At 40.1% G+C, this 23,417-nt stretch overlaps 1 protein-coding gene across 4 annotated transcripts in view; it reads right to left on the reverse strand.

Moving 5' to 3' along the window:
* Positions 1 to 10,765: 10,765 nt before the first annotated feature.
* Positions 10,766 to 23,417, reverse strand: part of arid4a (AT-rich interactive domain 4A) — a 100,298-nt gene continuing 87,646 nt past the window's right edge. For 2 of the 4 annotated variants that reach the window (XM_078233847.1, XM_078233848.1), the window contains exons 21-25: positions 18,510 to 19,640; positions 17,204 to 17,308; positions 16,917 to 17,117; positions 14,382 to 14,528; positions 10,766 to 12,676 (exon numbers count right to left, since the gene is read on the reverse strand). In XM_078233847.1, the coding sequence (XP_078089973.1) occupies positions 12,573 to 12,676; positions 14,382 to 14,528; positions 16,917 to 17,117; positions 17,204 to 17,308; positions 18,510 to 19,640 (1,688 nt within the window). In that variant the 3' untranslated portion in view covers positions 10,766 to 12,572. Of the gene's footprint in view, positions 13,031 to 14,381; positions 14,529 to 16,916; positions 17,118 to 17,203; positions 17,309 to 18,509; positions 19,641 to 23,417 lie in introns of all 4 variants that reach the window. The other 2 variants (XM_078233850.1, XM_078233849.1) reach the window with 2 other exon arrangements.

Genomic DNA, 23,417 nt, shown 5'->3' on the forward strand with positions numbered 1-23,417 from the left:
CTTTGCTCTGCCACCCATCTCAGTGTCATCTGCAAATTTTGACACACTACACTTGATCCCCAACTCCAAATCATCTATGTAAATCATAAACAATTGCGGTCCCAACACTGATCCCTGAGGCACACCACGAGTCACTGATCGCCAACCAGAAAAACACCCATTTACCCCCACTCTTTGCTTTCTGTTAGTTAACCAATCCTCTATGTTAATACATTACCCATAACACCATGCACCTTTATCTTATGTAGCAGTCTTTGGTGCGGCACCTTGCCAAATGCCTTCTGGAAATCCAGATACACCACATCCACAGGTTCCCCATTGTCCACTGCACATGTAATGTTCTCAAATAATTCACCAAATTAGTCAAACATAACCTTCCCTTCATGGACCCATGCTGCGTCTTACCAATGGGACAATTTATATCCAGATGTCTCGCTATTTCTTCGTTGATGATAGATTCAAGCATTTTCCCTACTACAGAAGTTAAGCTAACCAGCCTATAGTTACCTGCCTTTTGTCTACCTCCTTTTTTAAACAGTGGCGTCACATTTGCTGTTTTCCAATCTGCGGGAACCACCCCAGAGTCCAGCGAATTTTGGTAAATTACCACTAGTGCATTTGCTATTTCTCCCGCCATCTCTTTTAGTACCCTGGGACGCATTCCATCAGGACCAGGAGACTTGTCTACCTTTAGCCCCATTAACTTGCCCAACACTACCTCTTTCGTGATAATGATAGATTCTAGGTCCTCACCTGCCATAGCCTTCCTGTCATCAATTTTTGGCATGTTATTTGTGTCTTCCACTGTGAAGACCGACACAAAATACCTGTTCAATGCCTCAGCCATTTTCTCGTTTCCAGTTATTACATCCCCCTTCTCATCCTCTAAAGGACCAATGTTTACTTTAGCCACTCTTTCTCATTTTATATATTTGTAGAAACGTTTGCTATCTGTTTTTATATTCTGAGCTAGTTTACTCTCATAATCCATCTTATTTTTCTTTTTAGCTTTTTTCGTGGCTTTCTGCTGACCTTTAAAGACCCATAATCCCACATATTCATCCTGCTAGTCCCCCTGACACTGACTCTCTGATAGAGTACCTTACTCAGCCCCTCTTCCCCGCTCTATACCCATAACTTCACACATTTACCATGGGTAATCCATCTCACCTACACATTTTGGGACACTCAGGGGCAATTTAGCATGGCCAATCCACCTAACCCGCATATCTTTGGACTGTGGGAGGAAACCAGAGCACCCAGTGGAAACCCATACAGACACGGGGAGAATGTGCAAACTCCACATGGACAGTCACCCAAGGCTGGAATTAAACCTGAGTCCCTGGTGCTGGGAGACAGCAGTGCTAACTAGTATGCCACCATGCCGCCCAAATGATGTCTCCTTTTGCAGGTGGTTGACCAGGAATCTCTCTCACTCTTACCACTAGCCACAGAGGTATTGGAAGGATTTATAGCCCTGCTCACCACGTTAGAAACGCATCTTCCTTGGCCACTGTGTCTTGGAGTGGGACTTGAACCTGGAGCTTCTGGCTCAGAGGCAGGGACACTACCCACTGCAACAAAAGACCACCCCCACAGGATCATTAGGAACTAGAAATCCCAAGTCAACAAACTCGTCCAAAACTCAATTGTCTGCAATATCCTGTACTATTTGCAGCAGAACCTTCCAGGCACAGATCGGCTATGTACCCATCTGAACCCTAGCAAACCCCCCAGACAATGAACATGGGCATCTTCACCCCAAAGGATGAACAAGAACAGGAATGAGGAAAGCCAGTCAGGCCATCTGGATTGATCACTCCCAAGGATTCCTGGGACCTTCCCCATTCCAGCTTCGGGTCATTCTCAAGAGCAACAGGACAGGCTAACACAGCTCTACTTTAATTGCAAATTGTGTGGTAGTACTGCCTCAATTCCAAACTCAATTTGCTTTCCAAAGCCCTTGTTACCTCGCAAACCTCTCTTTCCCAAAACCCCATGTTTGAATCCCTCCAATCAGGTTTCTGACCACCGTCCTTCACGAGCACAGTACCAAAACATCCCATCAAAGTTACAATGGCATTTTATGTGACTGTAACAAAGACAGACTATTCCTTTTTGACCTCTCTGCAGCCTTCCACAAAGTTGAACTCACCATCATCCTCTAACAACACTCCACTATCATCTATATGGATGGGACTGCATTTGCCTGATTTCATCTGTACTTATCTTTTGGAGCCAGAATATCACCTGCAATGGTTTCTAATCCTGCTGTTTAACCATTACCTCTTGTGTCCCACAATTATCTATCCTTGATCATATGAAATAGAGCACAAGTTTGCCATTTGCCCCCTCGAGCCTGCCCTGACATTCAGTGAGGTCATGGCTGATCTGATTGTGGCCTTAACTCAACTTTCCTGTCTGCTGACCATAACCCTTGGCTCTCTTATAGATCAAAAATTCTGTCTAACTCAGCCCTGAATATATTCAATGATCCTGCCTCCACTGTCTCTGGGGAAGAGAATTCCAAAGACTAACGACTCTCAGAGGAGAAATTCCTCCTAATCTCGGTCTTAAATGGATGACCTCTTATTTTTATGCTGTGCCCCCTAGTTCAAGATTCCTCTACAATGGGAAAGATCATCTCAGCATCTACCATGTCAAGCCCCCTCAGAATTTTCAATGAGTTTCAATAAGCTCATCTCTCTTCTGAATGAGTATACTCCCAAGCTGCACAATCTTTCCTCATAAGACAACCACTTCATCCCAGGAAACAGACTAGTGAACATTGGAGACCAAAACTGTACACAGTACTCTAGCTGCAGTCTCACCAATGCCCTGTACAGTTGTAGCAAGACTTTCCTACTTTTATACTCCATACCCCTTAAAATAGAGGCCAAAATGCCATTTGCCTTCTGTCACAGAAAGAATTTACATTTTCCCTTCTATTCCCATGATCAATATGTTTGTATGTAAAAGATATGTGTTTTCTTCCCCTCAGACTGATTGCCTAATTTAAATAATTACAACTAGAGGAAGCTTTTGTGAGTTTTTAGAGAAAGGATATCTGTTATCACACACTTGCCCCAAATGGTTAAAACACGTCTTACTCACACACACAAAGATTAGATACAGATTAAGGTAAACCAATACAATTACCATTTACGGTTCTCTCAGTCGCTTTCATGACAGGCCTGCTATTTCTGAGATGAGTCAAATTTTATCTTAAGTGAAAGCCTTGTAAAGCAGAGGATTCTCAGTAAGCTGGAGGCTTCTTGCAGTTGAATTTCCAGAAGGTTGGTTCGCAGGCGAACTTGGAATTGGAACAGATTTGGGGAGCCTTTCTCCCATTTTCACTTTTGCTGTTTATTGCCTCGGCTGCTTAGATGGAACTCCGTCTGCAGAACAGCTACTTGTTATTTTAAAAGCAGACAACAAAATAGTTTATTCACCATGTGCCTTGTACAAATTCAAAGTCCTTTTTCTAAAAAAAAAGGGTGGTGTGTTGATTACACATCTTGTGTTGTCCTTGTGACACCTTGAAATTCACCTAGTCTAGTTTGGACGAGGAACAATTATAATGTAATGGAAGGTCAATGGGATCCATTCACATTCGGTTAACACACATCGAGTTTCAGTTTGTTTATGTCAATGCAAAGATCATAGAGTGCCTACAGTGCAGAAAGAGGCCATTTGGCCCATCAAGTCTACGCCAACTCTCTGACAGAGTATCTTACCCAGGCCCTTTCCCCCAGCCTATCCCCATAACTCCACGCATTTACCATGGCTAATACATCTAACCTACACATTTTGGGACACTAAGGGGCAATTTAGCATGGTCAATCCACCTAACCTACACATCTTTGGACTGTGAAAGGAAGCCCATGCAGATATGGGGAGAACATACAAACTCCACACAGGCAATCACCCAGGGCAGAATTGAACCTGAGTCACTGCGCTGTGAGGCAGGAGTGCTAACCACTGTGCCACCATGCAAGGTTAATGCCAGTGGCAGTAGGAAGCGACCCTTAAGGCAGCTAGGCAGGACTGCTATCCATGGGCCTTCCACCACAGACATAACAGTCATCGTCCTACCTGATTAGATGCCCTCCCCACCTCCAAACTCACCACGGTGGTGAGCATAAATTACCAGCCAATGAGAGAGGGGTATGGGATGTCCAAACTATGTAACCACTTTGAGAGCCTCCTCTTGCATTGAGAAGTATACCCTTTGCTCAGTGATATTATGGATCAGTAGATGGAACAAGATATGACTCCCCATTCTAATGAGTTGGGCTGATTTAAAACAAAAGATGGACATTTTAATCGGACATGACTCTTTCTCATACCACATTTCATGGGCATTGGTGGTAATACAATGATTCTCAACTGGAAATATACATATCCGGCACGTTTTTTTCCTGCACTTCCGAATCATGTCACATGTGGATGAATCCTGATCCAATTTAAACTACAAGCTGCCTTCCCAGGATTCTTAACATCATATGAACACAATTAAACTCCTCTTTCTGAACAACACTCCACTTTAAAGCTGTCCTGTGAGTAGTTTTGGCTGATTAGAATAGTTGGGGGAGAAGCACATAGGACAGATGAATATTCTGTTCCAAGATCCCAAAGTACCTTCCATTCATTTGAATTGTTTCCAAATTTGATACTTGTTCAACATAGTTGAAAGGAGGATCCAATTTCCCCTTTCCAGATTTGCCCCTGTGCTTCAATCAACTGAAAAAGAGCATTCACCTTCCTAACATCACTTTTACATACATGAACTGACATCTTTATCCTCCCACATTGCAGCATGCTACCATTCCATGCTGCCTCTCATTAACCCTCAGCCAACTTAATCAGCACTGAACCATCTCCAACTTTTCCCATTCCGGTCCTTTTGTGCCAACTGGAATAACATCTGTGTCGGGCACATCAGGCCATTCAAACTCTGTCCTCAATCTTTCATCCTATTTGTTACTCTTGCCATTGTCCAAATACAATCTTAAGTGTTTAATTGAGTGGGCAATCTGTACAGTATTTTTCAACATACTTTGGAGGGTATATTTTCCCTTTGTAATACTCCTGAAAACTCAGGGTAGGGTAGCTCTGCAATTTGTGCTCAATTCCCATCATTTTCTGTAATTTGGTGATTTTTTTCCCCCCAGTAAAATGTGACCCTTGGTCATTATCCATGTACAGATCACCCAACAATATTACTTGTCATGTCGCAGACATGGTGCAAAAGCAAGAATTTAATTTTTCATCAATTATGAACTTAAGATTCTCCAAATCTCCTTTCACCTGTATCTAACTTGAGGATAGTTCTTACGAGGTACTATTACTCCCAAGTACTGAATTGTCTCAATGCAGGAAGTGGGAAGGCTCGTCAGTCTGGTTTCACACGTTGATCCGAGGGGTTTCTGGCTTGACATTTCCCTTTTTTATGGATGGCACGGTGGCACAGTGGTTAGCACTGCTGCCTCACAGCACCAGGGACCTGGGTTCGATTCCCAGCTTGGGTCACAGTCTGTGCGGAGTCTGCACGTTCTCATCGTGTCTGCATGGGCTTCCTCCAGGTGCTCCGGTTTCCTCCCACAGTTCAAAAGATATGCTGGTAAGATGCATTGGCTATGCTAAATTCTCCCTCAGTGTACCCGAACAGGCGTCGGAGTGTGGCAACTAGGGGATTTTCAGTAACTCCATTGCAGTGTTAATGTAAGCCTGCTTGTGACACTCATAAATAAACTTAAACTTAGAACCTCATACTGGGGCACAGACGGCACTGGCAAACTCAGAACAGGCATCTGTAGCCTGACGAGAAAGAGGAAATGAAGGAGCAGGAACTCAATTGTCTCATGGTGGGGGGGGGGGGGGGGTCTCTGTATGTCACAGTGCATTTGGTTTCAAGATGGTGAGGGGTCAGGTCATCATGGGACATAGAGGCATCAACATCAGAGGATTCGAGGGTAGGATAGGATCCATAACCATGACTTTGGGATCAAGGATTAGAAGAGGAAGGAGTGTGATTGGAGGGAGGAAAACGTGTGAATTATGCTTTTTCAGGACAATGGTAGGGATTTCCATGGTCACCAGGGGGAGGGTCAAAGCTGGTCTAGAAGTAGAACACTTGCACCATCATTTTCTGACCTGAACCTATGGTGCAGTTGAAACAAAGTGTGAAAAGATCTGCAGGGGAGGACTCTCAGGACCTGTGGCAGTAGTCAAACACTGCACTTGTGGACTGGTTGAAGGGGCACCCTCAAAGTCCAAATTTTGAAATGAAGAGGAAAGCACAACTGAGACATTTAGCAGCATAAACCCAATTGAGGGAATCTGAAGCCTTAACTGTTATAACATTTTCATGCAAGAGTGATTTAGGTCGAGCCATTAAATGGTCTCCTTGCCAAAATCCTTTGTGCCCCTCTTGGCAACTCCCAATTTTAAGAATGCATCATTAGACAATGGAGCAACAGGACAAAATGCAGAAGACTGTTGACCCCAACACCTCTAAACCTTGCAGCTGGCAGGTTTACATATGGGAACCTCCACCCCCTCCATTCCCTCATTAGTTTGCACAGCAGCCTAAATGACCAAAGAATGCAGTCTCAGAGAGTCCTGCCTCAAGCTTTCAGCACCTTGCAGAACATTTGCAGATCAAAGCGTCTGTCCAAAACACTGTCATTGCAGTGCTGTCTGTTGGGGTTGGGATGGACAGTGGAGCTGTTAGCACTTCAGGTGATCCTGAAGGCTGTAGTAGTGCTGCGTAGGGACTAAGGGATGTGGTGGTCAGACCTGAAGTAACCCATTGGCCCCAGTCAGCGACAGGAAGGTGACTGTTGGAGGCTCAGGCACTCATTTCTCTGTCCAATGTACCTGCAGAAGGAAAGATGGATGGACCAGCTAACATGACATTCATCCTGGGATACAAGCAGCATGCTGGGCAAAAGGAAGAAATTCACTCTGATCGGCATGAGGCAATGAGGCCCCTTCAAATTCCCAAAGCTGAGGAAGAGGTTATTATACTGGCCAAATGAGGCAGCCGTATATGTGTAACAAATGGAAGATGATGACAATCAGCAATGATGATTCATTTTGACCAGTCCTTCATGCCGGGTCCACCTTACTTGCCCTCCTCTTCATCTGTGGCCCAACTCAATCTCTGAATGAGTGCTTACACTCGTGTCACTATGTCCTCATCCTAGGAAGGTAAGGCAACCGCAAGAACATGTGACCTTTCTGTAATGTGATCTTATCTACAACAGGACATTTCATGCAGACCCTTCTACCATTTTGCCAACATGGTACTGGCTACAGTAGCCCTACAAGAGACAGGAGTAGCACTGCAATCCTCAGTGCACTCCTAGCAATATGCCAGCATTATGACAAGGCATCACAAGGAGGTCCCTCTCCACTTAGTGCACATTGCCTTCATGCAGGAGTTTGATTATCATAGAGAAATTCAGTTTTTGGGGTCAGCCAGCCAATTAGGCAAGACAAGTATAGGAACAGGCCTTCTTCCCTCGGGCTGGGCCTTGTATTTGTAAACAGTGCAAGCTTTAAATTACTGGACCCAAGGACATCTGCTACTGAAATGAGGCCAGATGCACTGAAATCTAGACTGTCCAGTAAAAAAGACATATGACCACTCTACTGTGATCACATATATCATCACAAATATGGGGCATTCCCACCTCCATAAACACCATATAATCCCTCAGACAAGCCTTCATTACCTCTAGACTGGACCAATGCACATCTGGCTGGTCTCCCACATTCTACTCTACATAAGGCTGAAGTCTTCCAAAATCCTGGAACTCACTCTCCAATACACCATGTAGACTGCAGTGGTTCAAGGCAGCAGCATACCACCTTCTCAAGGGCTATTAGGAATAGGGCAATAAATGCTGGTCTCACCAGTGATGAATATAAGAATGATAATACATTAGGGTCACTATCACAGGGGACATAATTTTTATTCATGCCATTCCAGTGCTATGGCAGGGGAAGAACTTGATTGAAGAGATCCAAACACTGCTTTGGGAGAGCAGGGACATAAATTTGAACATATTAACCTGCGAGATAAACGAAGATTTGAAACGAGTTGGTAGTTCGCAGACACACATCTTTCAGGATAAACCAGAAACAGTGGGCTAAATGCCTTCTTTTCATCTTATATCACCATAATCTATTAGGATAACATGATAGGGAAAGCAATCAATTAGTGCTGTTTTTGTCCATTAATCTAACAGCATCTACCTTTATGGAATGCTTCAGTGTGAAATTAAGATACTGAATTATTGTTTTGATGATACCATTAGAAGTCCAGTTGAGGGTTCAGAATTGCAAACACCAGCATCTAGAGTCACTTGAATTAAGCAATTAGTCTACTGGATGCAAGATAAATATCAAGCTATTGTTTCACGGATTTTCATTATGGAGATTTTCAACAGGTATTAGTTTGTAAGATATATAAAAGGAGTGAAACTGACAGAAATTGAATACCTTTGAAAGATTTTCTCAATTTCAAGATTCCCACTTCCAATCAGTTTCTAGAACCATAAAGCTATATACATCTAGTTTATAAAGTTACTGTTCTCATTGTTCACTGTCCCTCTTATTATGAACTAATAGCAACACATTAAATATATGGCATTATGAATACATATCAAGCAAAGAGCTTGGATGATAACTTAAAATTGTAAAAAGTAAGTTGGCTTGGGTAATCATTAACCTGTTAACTCTACTATTCCTTTCTTCAGAGACTGCTTGAGCGAATCCATAATTTTCCTATTCTTATTTCAGATATCCAGCATCTAGAGTCCTTTGCCTCTTAGTTTCAAGAACTTCTCCTGAAAAACATACATGGCTGTACTTCAATCTTCCTTCATTTTTTGCATTAAAAACATACTCAGTAACAAACTTGTTCCTTCCTCTCGAAATGGACTAAAGAAATAAGCACTTCTAAGTTTAATGGGAAAAAATGCTCAATTATAACTACGGCTTACCATATGCAAGTGATAACGTGATTGCCAGCAGTACAAAAATAATTATTCATGACAACAGCATTTGTTCTGCCCAGCGTACAGATCTGTAATTTACTTTAGCGAGGGCTACCAACAACTTTCAATCACATGTCCTCTTTGGTTTTAAATAACAACCTAGGGCATTTCACTTAAGGAAAATGGACACCAATGGAGTGTTTCAGAGAGTTAGAGAAACATAAAGAACTTGGTTGGAGGAGGAGGGTTGGCAGGGATAAGATAGGGATAGGCAAGGTCATGGGAAGATTTAAATATAAGGATACAATTTTAAATGTGAAGCATTGGGAGATCAGGAACCAAAACGGGTCCGAGAGATCAAGTGTTTTGGACAAACATGATTTGATGTGGGATAGAAAACACAGGATAGCTTCCGATAAGCATAAAAGCCTGAGGAGCGTGAGAACGGGAGTCCAGGAAATCATTGGAGCAAGGAGAATTTTGAGGTGACAGGCATGGCTGAGGCAGGGCAAAGCAGTGCAATGTTGCTAAAGTAGCAGGTAGTCTCATCAATGATGAGATCAGATGTTTAACTAAGAGCAACAGGTCAGTAAGTTTGGAAACATTCAGCTTCCACCTAAAACAGTGGCCCGGATGGGGTTGAAGTCAGAAGCAAAGGTATAGATTTTGTACTTGGGCCAAAGACTCTGCTTTGGCCTTCAAGTTTAAAGAAAGTCATGGCTCATATAAAACTGCCAGCGAAGCAACTAAACATAGAGGCATCTGAGAGGCTGAAAAAGATAATGGAGAGTTAGAACTGAGTTTCAGCAGCATACATGTGGATGCTGATCCTATGTCTACCATTGCGTTTGCCAAAGGATGGCCACATAGATGCCTCCAAGATAGATGCTTATCTGACTCTAGAAATAACTGCAGGAGGGGAAAGAGAAGCCACTGCTGGAGATGCTCACTGGTTACTATCGGATAGGTAATAATTGAACCAAGAATGGGCAACACAGTGCTCAACAGTGGAGGAGAGGCATTGGAGGAGACTATAATGGGCATGTCAAAGGTTGCAAAAATCAGAGGATGAGGAGGAAATCATAACAAGACACATTGGCCAGAATTCTCCGACCTAGCCCGCAGCTGGGATTCTGCAGCCTGCTGCTGTGAATGGAGATTTGGCTGAGCGCAAAATTCTCCGTTCTCACTGGCAGCAGGGTGTGCAAGATCAGAGAATTCCAGCCGTTACCTCTTTCTCAAAATCCCAAGGAAATGTGTGCGCGAGTTTCAGCATCTTAATGGTTTAAATTCTTCCTATTTTGCATTATGTAAATGAAGTGAAATGAAATGTTAATTTTAAAAACATTACTGCAAGTGGGAAAGAAAAATTGAAAATATCAATTATTTCTGTATCTGTTGGAATGTATGTTTTTCCTTGTAGGCACACATCACATGAATGATTCATTTTCTTTTCACAGAAGTTATGCCACACCACCTCTAGTCGTGATTGAGTTGAATATCGGTTTTCTTAAAATCATATCACCGCATTCCAATTTTCCAAAAAATGTGGATTCTTGATTTCATCCATGTCACCAAGGGAGGTTAGTTCAGGAGCATGCCACTTGAACTCATATTCTCCGCCACTTAACCAAGCCGAGAACAGCAAAGGCAGGAGCTTAGAAGTAGGCTGCCAGCCCACTGTTTTAGCTGGGGAATGGTACATCATGCAGAAAATGTCACAAAAAGTGACAAAAATAATTCAAAACAGGTTTCTTAAAACTTGGCCTTTATTAAACTCTGTACTGAGCTCCATTTTATTTCACATTACGATACACCAGCTTTGCAAGTGGAAGAGAGAAAAAAAAAGTTTGCTCTGTTTTTAGAAAGTTAAGCCATTGTCAAATTATTCTCTCCCACTACAAGTGTGGAAGAAAAAAATCCATTGTAATAACTACTACAATTTCACGCTGTCAAGAAATACAAAAAAAAAATCTCAAACATAAAATGAATGGACATTGATTTGTTAGCAGTTCTATGGAATACTATTACAATCCACCTCAGGCCCAATGCTGTTCTGAACCACAGTATCATAATATACAAACAGTCTAGAGCATTCACACTATTACTCTACAGTATATTAAACATTGGGAAGGGACACCAACTCCTTACAATGTACAGTACAAGTATGGATAAAAATTGATAAAATAATCACATCTGTACACAATATATGTGCAAACTGTATCCGTTAAATACTTGGTTCTGGAAGAGTTGAAATATATACAAAGTATGCAATGGAGTCACCATGGCTGTACCCATGGACTGAAAATTGTACACAGCCACCTAATGGTAACCATAATTCCTTGTAGTTTTTGTTGTGCTATGCTGCTTTTAATTGTACGATGTTTGGATTGTAGATAATTTGGCATAGTTTCAAAGGTTGGACCAACCAGCTTTGTTTAACAGGGCAAATAATACATTTTACCATTAGGCAGTGTGACCATAAAGCTAGACAACTGAACCCTACGGGATATGCAATCAGGGCAAGCGACCCTGCTTTTGAAATGATTGAAATCGTAATTCAAGGTTTGTAACATCTTTTAAATTAGAGCGAACAAACCTGGAAAACTGAACCAAGTCTGAAAATATCTTTCTTTCTTGTTTTAAAAATACATAAAAAATACAAGTATTATGTCCATTGCGTTGTCTGAATAAATATACTTCACAAGTTGCAAGATAATACAATTTTTTTTATTTTACACAAAATTCTCAGATCTAGAAATTTTTGTTAAATAACTTCATTGCTGTGATATATTTGAAACTTTTTTTGTAATAAAATAAAAACTCTGCAATTACATATAAAAAGAGACAAAATAGTCTTGCTACAGAAATTAGTCTACTGAAAACCAGCTTCTCCAATGACTGTAAACATTACAAAATTTAAATAAGAAATCTCATTTGCATAACTGTGTGCTCAAAATCCAACAGCAAAATAGCGGAAGACATTTTTCATTACAGTTTCAGTTTTCAATACACTAAATTTCCTGTAACAATCTATTTTGTCCCATTTCCAAATTACACAAAATAGGGCACTCTGCTCACCGTGTACTTTGGCAGTTCAACATAGCTAATGCTCCCACAACTAAGACTGAATTGGAACTACTAACCCAACATATGAACTGAGCTGACTGGGCTCACACTTTGCATCATCCGTTCCATTATCAATAAAGCTTTCTTCTGGCGCAGTTATTGTTTTGCGTGTGTGTCTTCCAAAGAAAATGGTCACATTCATTTTATTAATTCACTGAGAGGCTTCCACAAAGTGCTTTTTCATGTAATAGAGTGGACAGTAGTCATCAGTGAACCATGTCGCTTTTCCAAATTACATTCAACTCTGTGCCTTGCAGTGCTAAAGGAACTGGAAGTTAACCAGGTGGAGTAGGAAACATTTACTTGAATCCCACTGGTAATGCACAAGTCCAATCAGCTGAGTGCTTCCTATGCTAAAGTTCCAGGGTTTATAGCACTTGTGTCATGGCAGCAGCTGCTGTGGAAAGGGATAGTGAAGGTTGGAGGGGCGTTTCATCACCTGCACTCTACTGCCACACTATTCTGGGCTGGTGAAGAGGAAGTAGGACTCATTCCAGTTTCTGAAGAAGCAGAGGATGTGCCCGGAGCTGCAGTTGTAACTATAGAGTAAAAGATCATATAAATTAGCAAATAGATCTGCATAAAATATTGTACAATGTCAGTATGAGCACTGAATTATTATAACTGGTCCTTGTAAGATCTCAGAAAGTTTATAATAGATTGTTTTGTTCATTGAACTTTCAACACGCCGTCCCAAAGGCTGACAGGTTCAACTTGATACTCCACAAGTGCCCAATCCAGACTATATCATCAGGAGACGAGCCCAACAGAAAACCAGATGCTTCCCCACAAGGAGGGGTGGGAAAAAAGCTCATAAAACCTGGCCAGTCACCAAGTGCTGTTTTGCTGGCTCACCAGCAACATGAGATGAAATCTGGGAAGTCTGTCATCTTCTTGGGGAGGGAGCATTAAAAGACAGAAAATAACAAGAGTAAGAAACACAGTTTTAGATCTTACCACAGCATGAAAATTAACACTTTATGAAGAAATATTAAATATAAAGACTCAATGACTGATGCTAGTTTCACATTGAATATTATGTAATCAATATCAAATTACTATACAGTAACAATGATAAAAAATGTCTGGATCTTAATTAAAAAACGCAATATCATCTAGCTTGAGGAAAAATAAAATGGAATTGTTCAAGTTTCTTTTGTTGTTCAAGTTTCTTTTGTAGCGTGTAATCTCTTCATTGTAAGATTTACATTGGATTGGTCATTGTTTGGGGGCTTGGAGAAAGCAACTAAAAACAAAGGGAACATTTTTGATTGGTGAAATGCAACAAATGGCATTTCCCAGGGATTGGTACTAGGGGCATAAGTTCTCATTATAAATATTAATGATGGTTGAAGGAGCTGAGTGTTGTGTACCCAAGTTTACAAATGACATAAAATTAGGAGGTACAGCTGAGAGAAGGCTAGAGGAACAAAAACAGATGAAGTGAATGGGCAAAAACATCAGATGGAATTCCAGTCCGAGGTCATCCACTTCAGACCACTTTAAAGCAAAACACTAGGAGTAGTAAAGGGATTTGAATGTTCATGTAGACAAGCCATTAAAAGTTAGTGCACATGTGCAAAAAATAACTTTTAACAAACTGAAATGGGATAGCTGTCTTTATCTCAAAGGAACTGGAATATAAAGGAGACTAAGTGATGCGTCAATTGTGCAGAACCTTAAGATGACCTTGTCTGGAATACTTTGTTTAAAGTTTGGGTACCACAGTTCAGAAAGATATATTGGTTTTCAGAGGGGGTGCAGCACATATTCAGCAGAACTATGCTGTTTAATAGGGTTAGATTTTATGTCAAGGTTGCATAAACTTAGTTTATATCACCCTGAAGTTTAGAAATTGAGCTGTTAAAAATAGCACAAGTTTCAAAAGCACGGATACAGGGAATCTCATCCCTCTGAAGGAAAACCAAGAACAAGGAAGCATAATTTTGAAATCAGAGTTCGGCCAATCAAGAGTGAAAGTGAGAGACACTTTCTCTGAAGAGTAGTAGAAAATTTGGAATACACTATCCCAAAAGGCACTGGGTGCTGGGCCTATTGAAATTTCAAAATGGTGATTCATATGGAGTGGGATATACATCAAAAAGTGCATCAATGCAGTTAAAGTACAAATCAGCAATTAACTGACTGAGCAGCTGAATGGCCTACTCCTGTTCCTATGTAAAAAGAATATGAAACATTGTTATTCATGCGACTGTGCAAGTCATAAATTACATTGGACTGTACCTTCTCTTTCTTTCTTTTTTAACCGTTTTCTCCTCCTGTCTATGGATGCTACTTCAGATTTCAAAGACATGTAATATTTTCTGATCTCCTGTAATTTATCTTGTAGGAAGGCTATTCGTTCAGCACCTGTCAGGTTGTTAAGGTCAGCTGTTGAAAAGAGAAGTGATGAAATCCACACATTGATTTTTAAAAATCAGTTTCCTATTATGTTACAATAAATAGGCCAAGATCTGAAATGAATATTATACCAATACAATACTTCACCAATACAAACTCAATTTCAATTTAATTTCCAGGAAAGCAACTTAATGCCCAACGTTTTATGTCTTTATCCACTATACTCTATTATCAAAACCTTTCACGTTTTTAAAGATTTTGATTATGTCATGCCTCACTCTGTTGTCCATCTCATGCTGATTCACTTCAGCATCAACTTGGCAACATAAATAAAATGATAAACATGACATGATTGGGGTAATTTAGAGTCAGAGAGTAATTTACAAGACAGAGGGAGGCCATTCAGCCCATTGAGTCCATGTCTGCTCTCTGTGGATCTAGCCAGTTAGCCCTATTCCATCTGTAGCTCTGCAAGTTCATTCCCTTCAAGTGCCTATCCAGTTTTCTCTCGAAACTGGTCATCGTCTCTGCTTCCACTGCCTTTGTAACGTCCTTAACTAACCCAAATCTCTCCAAGGACCTGTTGATCTTTTCTCCCCAATCATTGTTTCTAAAGCCTTATCCACAACCAACATCAAACGAACTGGCCCATAGTAACCCTTTCTTGACATTTACATTTGTAAACCTCTGGCCCTCTGGCATCTCCACTGTGATAAAGATTGGAAGATTATGGTAAGCCCTTCCACCATCCACCCCTACTTCCTTTAGCAACCTGGGATGCAAGCCTTCCGGACCAGGTGATTTACCCACTTTATGCATAGTCAGCATTTCCAGCATATCTTGCGTCTCTATTTCCACCCTACCCATTACCTCTACCATCTCTGCTTCCACTGATACTTTGTATCAGTGTTTATTAATGATGAGGAATTTGACAAAGTACACATTAAGAATTCTAGCCTTGCCTTGCCCCCTTAAGCATATATCACCCTCTTTATCCCAAATAAGATTCATGTTACCTTCAACTACCCTCTTACTATTTACATGTCACATGATGATTTTTGGGTTCTTTTTTCTCATATTGTCACTTTGTCAGTCTTGCATTCCCTCCATACTTCCCCTCTCAACCTATTATATTTAACTTGGTTCTCACTTGAAGAATTCACCAGACATGCATCAGACACCCTCAAGGAGCCCTGACTTTGGTTCTTCAACCATGCACCCTTGTTGGAATGTACCTAGCCTATACCGGAAACATCTCCTTAAAGATCAACCAATGCATGTACAGATTTTGTTCCGTCATTCTTTTGTTGCATTTTACCTTGGTTGGATCTCTTCTCACCTTAATAAAATTAGCCCTCTTCCACTTTAGATATTCTACTTTACATTGTTCCTTGCTCTTCTGTATTACTTCCTAAACTTTATATGCTGATAACTTCTCACCCAAGAGTTCCCCACACACATTTAGGCCACTTGGTCCAGCTCATTGCGCAGCACAAGCAAAAACAAAATGTTTTCCACTTCTGTTCAATTGAGGTTCATTTTCCAAATGCAGTAATGATGAACATTGGAAGATTGTACAATGCAGATAATTCTCTGCAAATTACAAATGCAAATCCAGTACGATCCCACCATTTACACTGTCCATGTTCATCATAGCTAGCCATCTGTATTAGACAAATATCACTAACCATTTGTCATTCCCATTGAAGTGAAACACAATAAAAATGCTAGCTATTTCTAGCACCAGCAAATAAGATTCATCGTACTACATGGTGTTTTCCAGGTAACGCAGAGCCATTGTTACATTTAGACATTATGCCACTGCTGAATAATGTTGTCATGAAAATCATTTGCCATCGTGGGCAGCAGTGATCTCTGGAGCATTGGGTTTTTCTAGCAGCTTCAGCTGTCCAATTAGAATTAGCACCATAAATCTTTTGTTTTGACATCGCACTGATTAACAAAAACAGTTTAATCATTTAACTGTTTTAACATGAAGGAAGTAGTGTATAACACGGCAGAAAACATAACGATGGGAGTTGAAATCTAATGTGCAAGTATCTTGAAAATTGAGCCAGCAGAAAAGATTCAAGTATCTTGAAAATTGAGCCAGCAGAAAAGATTCAAGAATGAGTTCTGCTAGAGAAGGTTCAGTGTTTCACATGAACACTCGTGCACAATAACTCCAGTTGCATCCAATAGCAGGTTCTTCACATTAACACCAACCTGCATTCTAAAACTGGTGGAGATAGTAAACGATAAATTCCTTTGTAGAATAAACTGAGAAGCTATATTTCAAATTCATCAGTTGTTTTTGCACTCCATCCTCTCATATCAACATGGCGGTTTAGCACATTACTTGATGCATCAAACAGCTTAAAGTAACTTAATTTGAATAGTAATGAAATGTTTTCTTACTGAGCTGGAAACTCCATTTATAAGTCCTGGGTGATGTACCATCACTTCCCTCTTTGTCTTTATGCTTATCCCCATCTTTAGCGTTTGGAGAAGTCCTTGAAGGAGACCTGCCAAGTTTTTGAGACTTATTTGTGTTCTTCACTGGAGTGCATTTATTGGAGTTGTCGGTGACTGCAAGGTCCTCACTGTCACTGCTATTACCTTTAAAAAAAAAATCAGAATTAAAAATATGCATGTACTTAAAAAAATGTAAAAACTCATTTTCAAGTTCTGGCTTCAGAGCCTACCAGTTCCATTCTTTTCATTCTTACTGGACACATTTGATCGTTTGTGGCTACGCTTTTGTTTCTTTGCTGGTGTCCCATTGCTGTTGTCGCTTATTCTTTTCTGACCTACATGAAATTGAAAAAAATGAATGTAAAAGTAAACCATGCTGCTGGAGAACAACTAAACTGCTGAGTAACTGAAGTCATAGTTATTAAAGAACACAACTAGTTCCTGGATTTCATATAAATATTAACATGTTCATGCCTATAACTACAAATCTTATTTGACAAGACATTGGTATAAACTATGCTCAAGTGTTTTTTAAAGGAGTGCTTAAAGATGGAAAATTCTACTGTGGATACAGCCAGAGTCAAAAGTCAATATAGACCTGGAATGCACAAGTGTTTCACCCAAATCTTGCATATTACCTGAAATTTACTTGGATTGATCCAAATACATCTGATAAAAGTTAAACCATAGGTGGGCCATATGAAAATAAGTAATTTTTAAAACTGATCTTCTGCTTCTTGGTTTCATTGAACAAATCAGTCCCATTAGACTATTTCCCTGAATGGCTTCCAATGGTGCTGTTGTTATTCATGAAAGCAGCCAAGGATTTGGGCATTTGACTGCCATGTTGCCAGAGAATTAGTTTTGTATACTGCGCACACACAATTGTTTCTGATTGACGTTATCCAGTGATCCCTGGTTACACAAGATTATCGATGAGCAGGCGCATGTCTTTTAGATGTGGTTTTGCTGTCATGTCTAATAGTGAACTAGGCTATACACTGCAATGGCTCACACCAAGAATATGTCCTTCTGAGGTACTGGAGAGTTTGAGTTTTACTCCAGCGTAATTAAACATTTCCAAAACATGAAGCAGATGGAAAATGTAATTCTTAAAGGTGTGCAAAATGATAACAAATAAGCAAGTGGACTAATAAGAATATTTTCAACAGGATGGTATCTAGAGAAACACTACCAAGGACAGGAACAGTGAGCTTTCTACTTGGCTTGGGAACAGATCATGCATGCACCTATTTCCTTGAAAAAATAGTATGCAGAATCTTGATAGGAGGAGATTTACATTCCTACAAACTTTATAAACAGTGTTAAGAATGGCTTTGCCAGAGACCTCTAAATTGGTTGCTTGCTTGGCTACCAGTTCAGAAAATGGTGTCTGGCAAAGAGAGCAATGAGGAGAAGCGAAAATGCAAAATTAAAAGTGCCCCTGACAAAATCTGAAACATACTATCCAAATTATTCAACATTTCAGAATTAATTCCATGTTAACAAATGCTGCTTATCTATATAAGTACCTACCTTTTTCCTTGATCTCAGCCTCCTGTACTATAATGCTGCTGCTCGAGCTTGTACTGGCATCAAACCCATTGGCAGACTCGCTCTCACACAATCCTTCCTGCGATTCTCCAGCAACACTGTCCACTTCTATAGTGATGTCACTTTCACTTTTTACGCTACGAACTTCATCCTGATGAAGCAATGCTGGGGAAGCAATTGGCAAAACCTGCTGCACCGACGCAGATACAACAGCTATTACTGACTCAGGAGAATTGGATCCCGAGTTTCCAGCATGCATATCTTCACTGTTACTTTTCTCTTTTTCATCAAAGTCATCCAAATCTACCTCATGGCAAACTAAAGCTTCAGGTCCAATTGGAGGCATAATATCTTCTTCAGTTTTCAATGAAATATCCTCTTCAATTTCTAAACAGGGAGCTTCCAGTTCCTGCTTCACACACCTGTCTGTCACAATCTCTAAAGGAGAGGCTTCACCATTTTCGAGTTCTAACCTTTCAACAGTTTCAGATTCTTCACAATTGCCTGCAAAGCACTCCATTTTCTCAATACCTTCATCTTTTACAGTTTGCGTTTTTTCTTCATTTTCTATCCGAAGCCTTTTATCAGGTGTTAACTGTTCTGGAGATTTTCTTTTCCCTGGCTTCTTCTCATCATTTGTAAGCTCAGTTGTCAAGCCAGGATCTGTAACTGGGATGGTTTCTTCAGGCACATTGGGAGCAGGTAGCAGCTTGACCTCTGAGCTTTCCAATGTTTCCATATTTTCTCTGCTTTCAGTAATTATGTGATTAGCAAGGTGAGTCTTGTTATGTTCCGAATATAAATCCCGTGTCCTACTCCTCCTTCCTTTGCCCTTTGGCGACTTGTCTACAATCTCTTTCTGTATATCTTCAGCCTGAGTTACCATTTTCTCATTGTCAGTTTGTTCTATACTTTCTACTTCTTGCTTTACAGATGTGATTTTCAAATTCTCCTCACATGGTAATTCCCTTGTTTCTTGCGTACAAATATCTTTTAGTTTTTTCCCCTCAGATTTCTCTTCTTCATCTAATGTCTTTGCTGAAACAACATCTTCTTTGACAGATTTGTCGGCTGAAATTTCTATTTCACTTTCATCTGAGGAGTTGCTAGACCCTATAAAACATGATTTCAAATTAAATATTGAGAATGAAGTAAAAATAAAAATGCAACATTATAATACGTAGTTCAACTAATATCTTATTCTGGAATGGACAGAAAATATTAAAGATGTGGTTCTAGAGAACTGGCAGAGAGCTAGCCTATACCTATATTTAAGAAGGGAGATAGAACATGTCTAGGGTATTTTAGACCAGTCAGCTTAACTTTGGTGGTCGGAAAAATATTGGAATTTCTACTAAAATTGAGAACAGAAGGAAACTTAGAAATTAAAAACATAATAGCATGGATTTCAAAAGGCTTGAACAATGTAATTGAATTGTTGTGGTGGTGACAGGGACAATAGACAATGGTAATGCAGTAGTTTTAATTTATTTGGAGGTCTTTCATAAGATGTCCCATAATAGACGATTGTATGAGAACAGAGAATGTGAAGACTGGGGACAAGTGGCAGCACAGATTGCTAGTTGGTTTAAAGACAGAAAGTGGGAGTAAAAGCTAGCTATTCAGAGCAACAGAAGGTGGGTAATGTTGTTCCACAAGGATTAGTGCTGGGAAAATTGCTGTTCATAATTTACATTAATGATTTGGACTTTGAGAGCAAAAATGCAACTTGACAGCAAATTGGAGGATGATGGTCAATACTGAGGAGGACTACAACAAGTTTACTGGAAGGATTGATAAATATGCAAAATGGGCAATTAACTTGCCCAGTTAAGTTCAACACTTAAATGTGAGGTAGTGCATTTTGGTAGGAATAATAGGAAGGTCACTTCTTACTTGCAAGGTATAGGTAGAGGAACAAAAAACTTGGGAGTACAAATACAATAATCACTAAAAATTGCACCACTGCTTAACAAAGCCATTAAAAAAGCAAAGCAAACTAAAATTCAAAGTAGGGAAATCATGCTAAAACTGTATTGAACCTTGGTAAGACCACACTTTTACAATGTGCCGTTCTGGTCACCATATCATAAAAAGGATTTATAGATGCTTTACAAAATGCAGAAAATATTGAAAAGGATGAGACTGGAAATATTGGGATATCAATATCAGGAAAAACTGAGCAAGCTGTGTTTCTTTCCTCTTGGAAAAGAAAGGCTGAGGGTTGACCTGAGGGCTCTTTAAAAATAAGGGATCGCCCATTTAAAACAGGAGGCGGCAAAATATTCTCTCTGAGGATCATGAATCTTTGGAACTAGACAGTCCTTGGAATATTTTTCAGGCAGAAGTTGATAGATTCTAGATTCTTTGTAAGCAAAGAGGTGAAATGTTATCAGGGTAGCTGGGGAATGCAGATTTGAGGGAGGTTTAAAGGAGATGTATGAAGCAGGTTTTTTTACACAGAAGGTGGTGGGTGCCTGGAACTCGCTGCCGCGGGAGGTAGCGGAAGCAGATAAGATAATGAGTTTTAAGGGGCATCTGGACAAATACATGAATAGGATGGGAATAGAGGGATATGGTCCCCGGAAGGGTAGGGGGTTTTAGTTCAGTCGGGCAGCATGGTCAGTGCAGGCTTGGAGGGTTGAAGGGCCTGTTCCTGTGCTGTAATTTTCTTTGTTATTAACAGTTCAGCCAAAAGCTTACAAAATGGCAGAACAGACATGAGGGGCCAAATGGCCTACTCCATCCCCTTGTCTATATGTTCCTTCGTATAATAGGTCTTTAAAATTATGAAAGGTTTAGACAAAATGGATTCAGAGAGAATGTTCCCACTCGAGGGGGAAGAGCATAGAGACCATCTATATAAAACACAGTCACCAAGAAATCCAATAGAGAATTCAGAAAAAACTTTATCCAAGTAACAAGAAAGGAAGACTTGCATTTATACTGTGCCTTTCATGACTGCTGGACAGCTCAAAACAGTTTACAGTCATTGAGGCACTTTTGAAGTTTAGTCACTGTTGTAATGTAGGAATTGCAGCAGCCAATTAGTACATGGCTAACTCCCACAAACAGTTATAATAATCAGATAATTTAATTTTTGAGATTGATTGAGGGGTGGGCATTGGATTGAGCACTGGGAATAACTCCCTGCTCTTCCTTGAAATAGTACCGAGAGATCTTTTACATCCACCTGAGCAGGCAGTTGAGGCCTTGGTTTCATGTCTCATCCGAAAGACAGCACGTCAGACAGTCCAGCATTCCCTCAACACCGCACTGTAGTGTCAACCTTGATACATGTGCTCAAACCCTGGAGTGGGACTTGAACCCACAATCTTGTGATGCAGAGACAAGAGATGCTACCTGAGGCACAGCTGACATGCAAGAGTGGAACTCTCAGCCGCAGGGAGTGGTTGATGCGAATGGTATAGATACTTTTAAGAGGTTCAGATTACGATATGAAGGATATGGGAACAGAGGGTTAAATTGTTAAGATTCAGATGAGGTAAAATAGGAGTAGGCTTAAGTGGAGATTAAGTGGACTGGTTGAATCAAATGGTGGGTTTGTGTCATATATCCTATGTAATCCTTTGTAAAGAAAGTGTGTTTTGATTTAAACACAACAGAAAAAAGCACTGTGCAATATGATTGTATCATTAACTGAATTTATTTTTGCTCCTAGTATTGCCAGCAAAACAAAGACAGTTCTGAAGAGTCGTATTCAACTCAACACTTCAACTGTCTTTCTCTCTCTACAAATGCTGCCAAGTATTTCCAGCACTTTGATTTCAGATTTTCGGCATCTGCATTATCTTGCCTTTATTAAAGGAAGATTATACTTCAGTATGGTAAAAAGAGAAAACCTGTTTGTGGCAAATTCGTCAAATTTTCCACTAAATCTGACTAATCTGCTAGAACAGACTTTCCTTTTTAACCATTGGTAGTAAATGTGCTACCACTAATGGTGGGAGAACTCCTTTACTGGTCATTGAGACAAATTCTTAATTCTGGGTTAAAATACAAATAATAGTGTTTGCTGTGAAACGACAAGTATTTACAGACCAACAACCTGGAGCAATCAAGAGTCAGTCTCAAAAACTAGATGTTATATTGTTGGAGATGAACAATGCATTTTCATTAAAATATCACACTGGAGCAAGCATTGCCTTATCTAAAACAAACTTACTTTCATTCACTTTGAAACAAACAGGTATTATTTTACTGAGTCTTCAAAAAGTAGATTTAGATTACTGGAGTAAATAATGGTCAAATACCTCAGCCTGTCCCAATTCAGCCCAAACAGGTAAATGCACAAAATGTATCCTATAGTCACAGTTGAAACATGCTAATCCTATCAGCAGCTTGTGAATAGCACAAACCTTAAACGTTGCACCAACCATTTATATCACACCACTGGCTCCAAAATTCAGATATTGCAGCAATACAACATAACTAACATACACAACTACTTCCAGAGGCAAAGTCAATTTTGCTAAGTGGTTTAATTCCCTTCTTTAATGAAAAACAAACCTGTGATACAAGACATAGTAACCACTGAGGCACCATGTCAGCTGTCAGTCCCTCCACATAGACCAGCAACGTGATTTCCATACCACTGACACCTAGCACTGGTACAGTCATCTGAAAAGGTCATAGGTCAGAAGCATAAAATAACAAGGACTGCTTTTGAGTGCGTATGTATTAGCAAATCTCAGAAATCCAAGACAAGGAGACACTACCTTAAAATCAGAACTAGGTCATTCAGGACAGTAGTTCGGAATTATCACTTAATGCAAAGGGTGTTAGGTGCACGGAACTCCCTTGCACAAAATGCAGTAGACACTAGCTCAATTAATAATTTGAAATCTAGGATTGATAGATTTTCTTTAG

The sequence above is a fragment of the Mustelus asterias genome, chromosome 18 (assembly GCF_964213995.1).
Source record: "Mustelus asterias chromosome 18, sMusAst1.hap1.1, whole genome shotgun sequence".
NCBI classification, from domain to species: domain Eukaryota; kingdom Metazoa; phylum Chordata; class Chondrichthyes; order Carcharhiniformes; family Triakidae; genus Mustelus; species Mustelus asterias.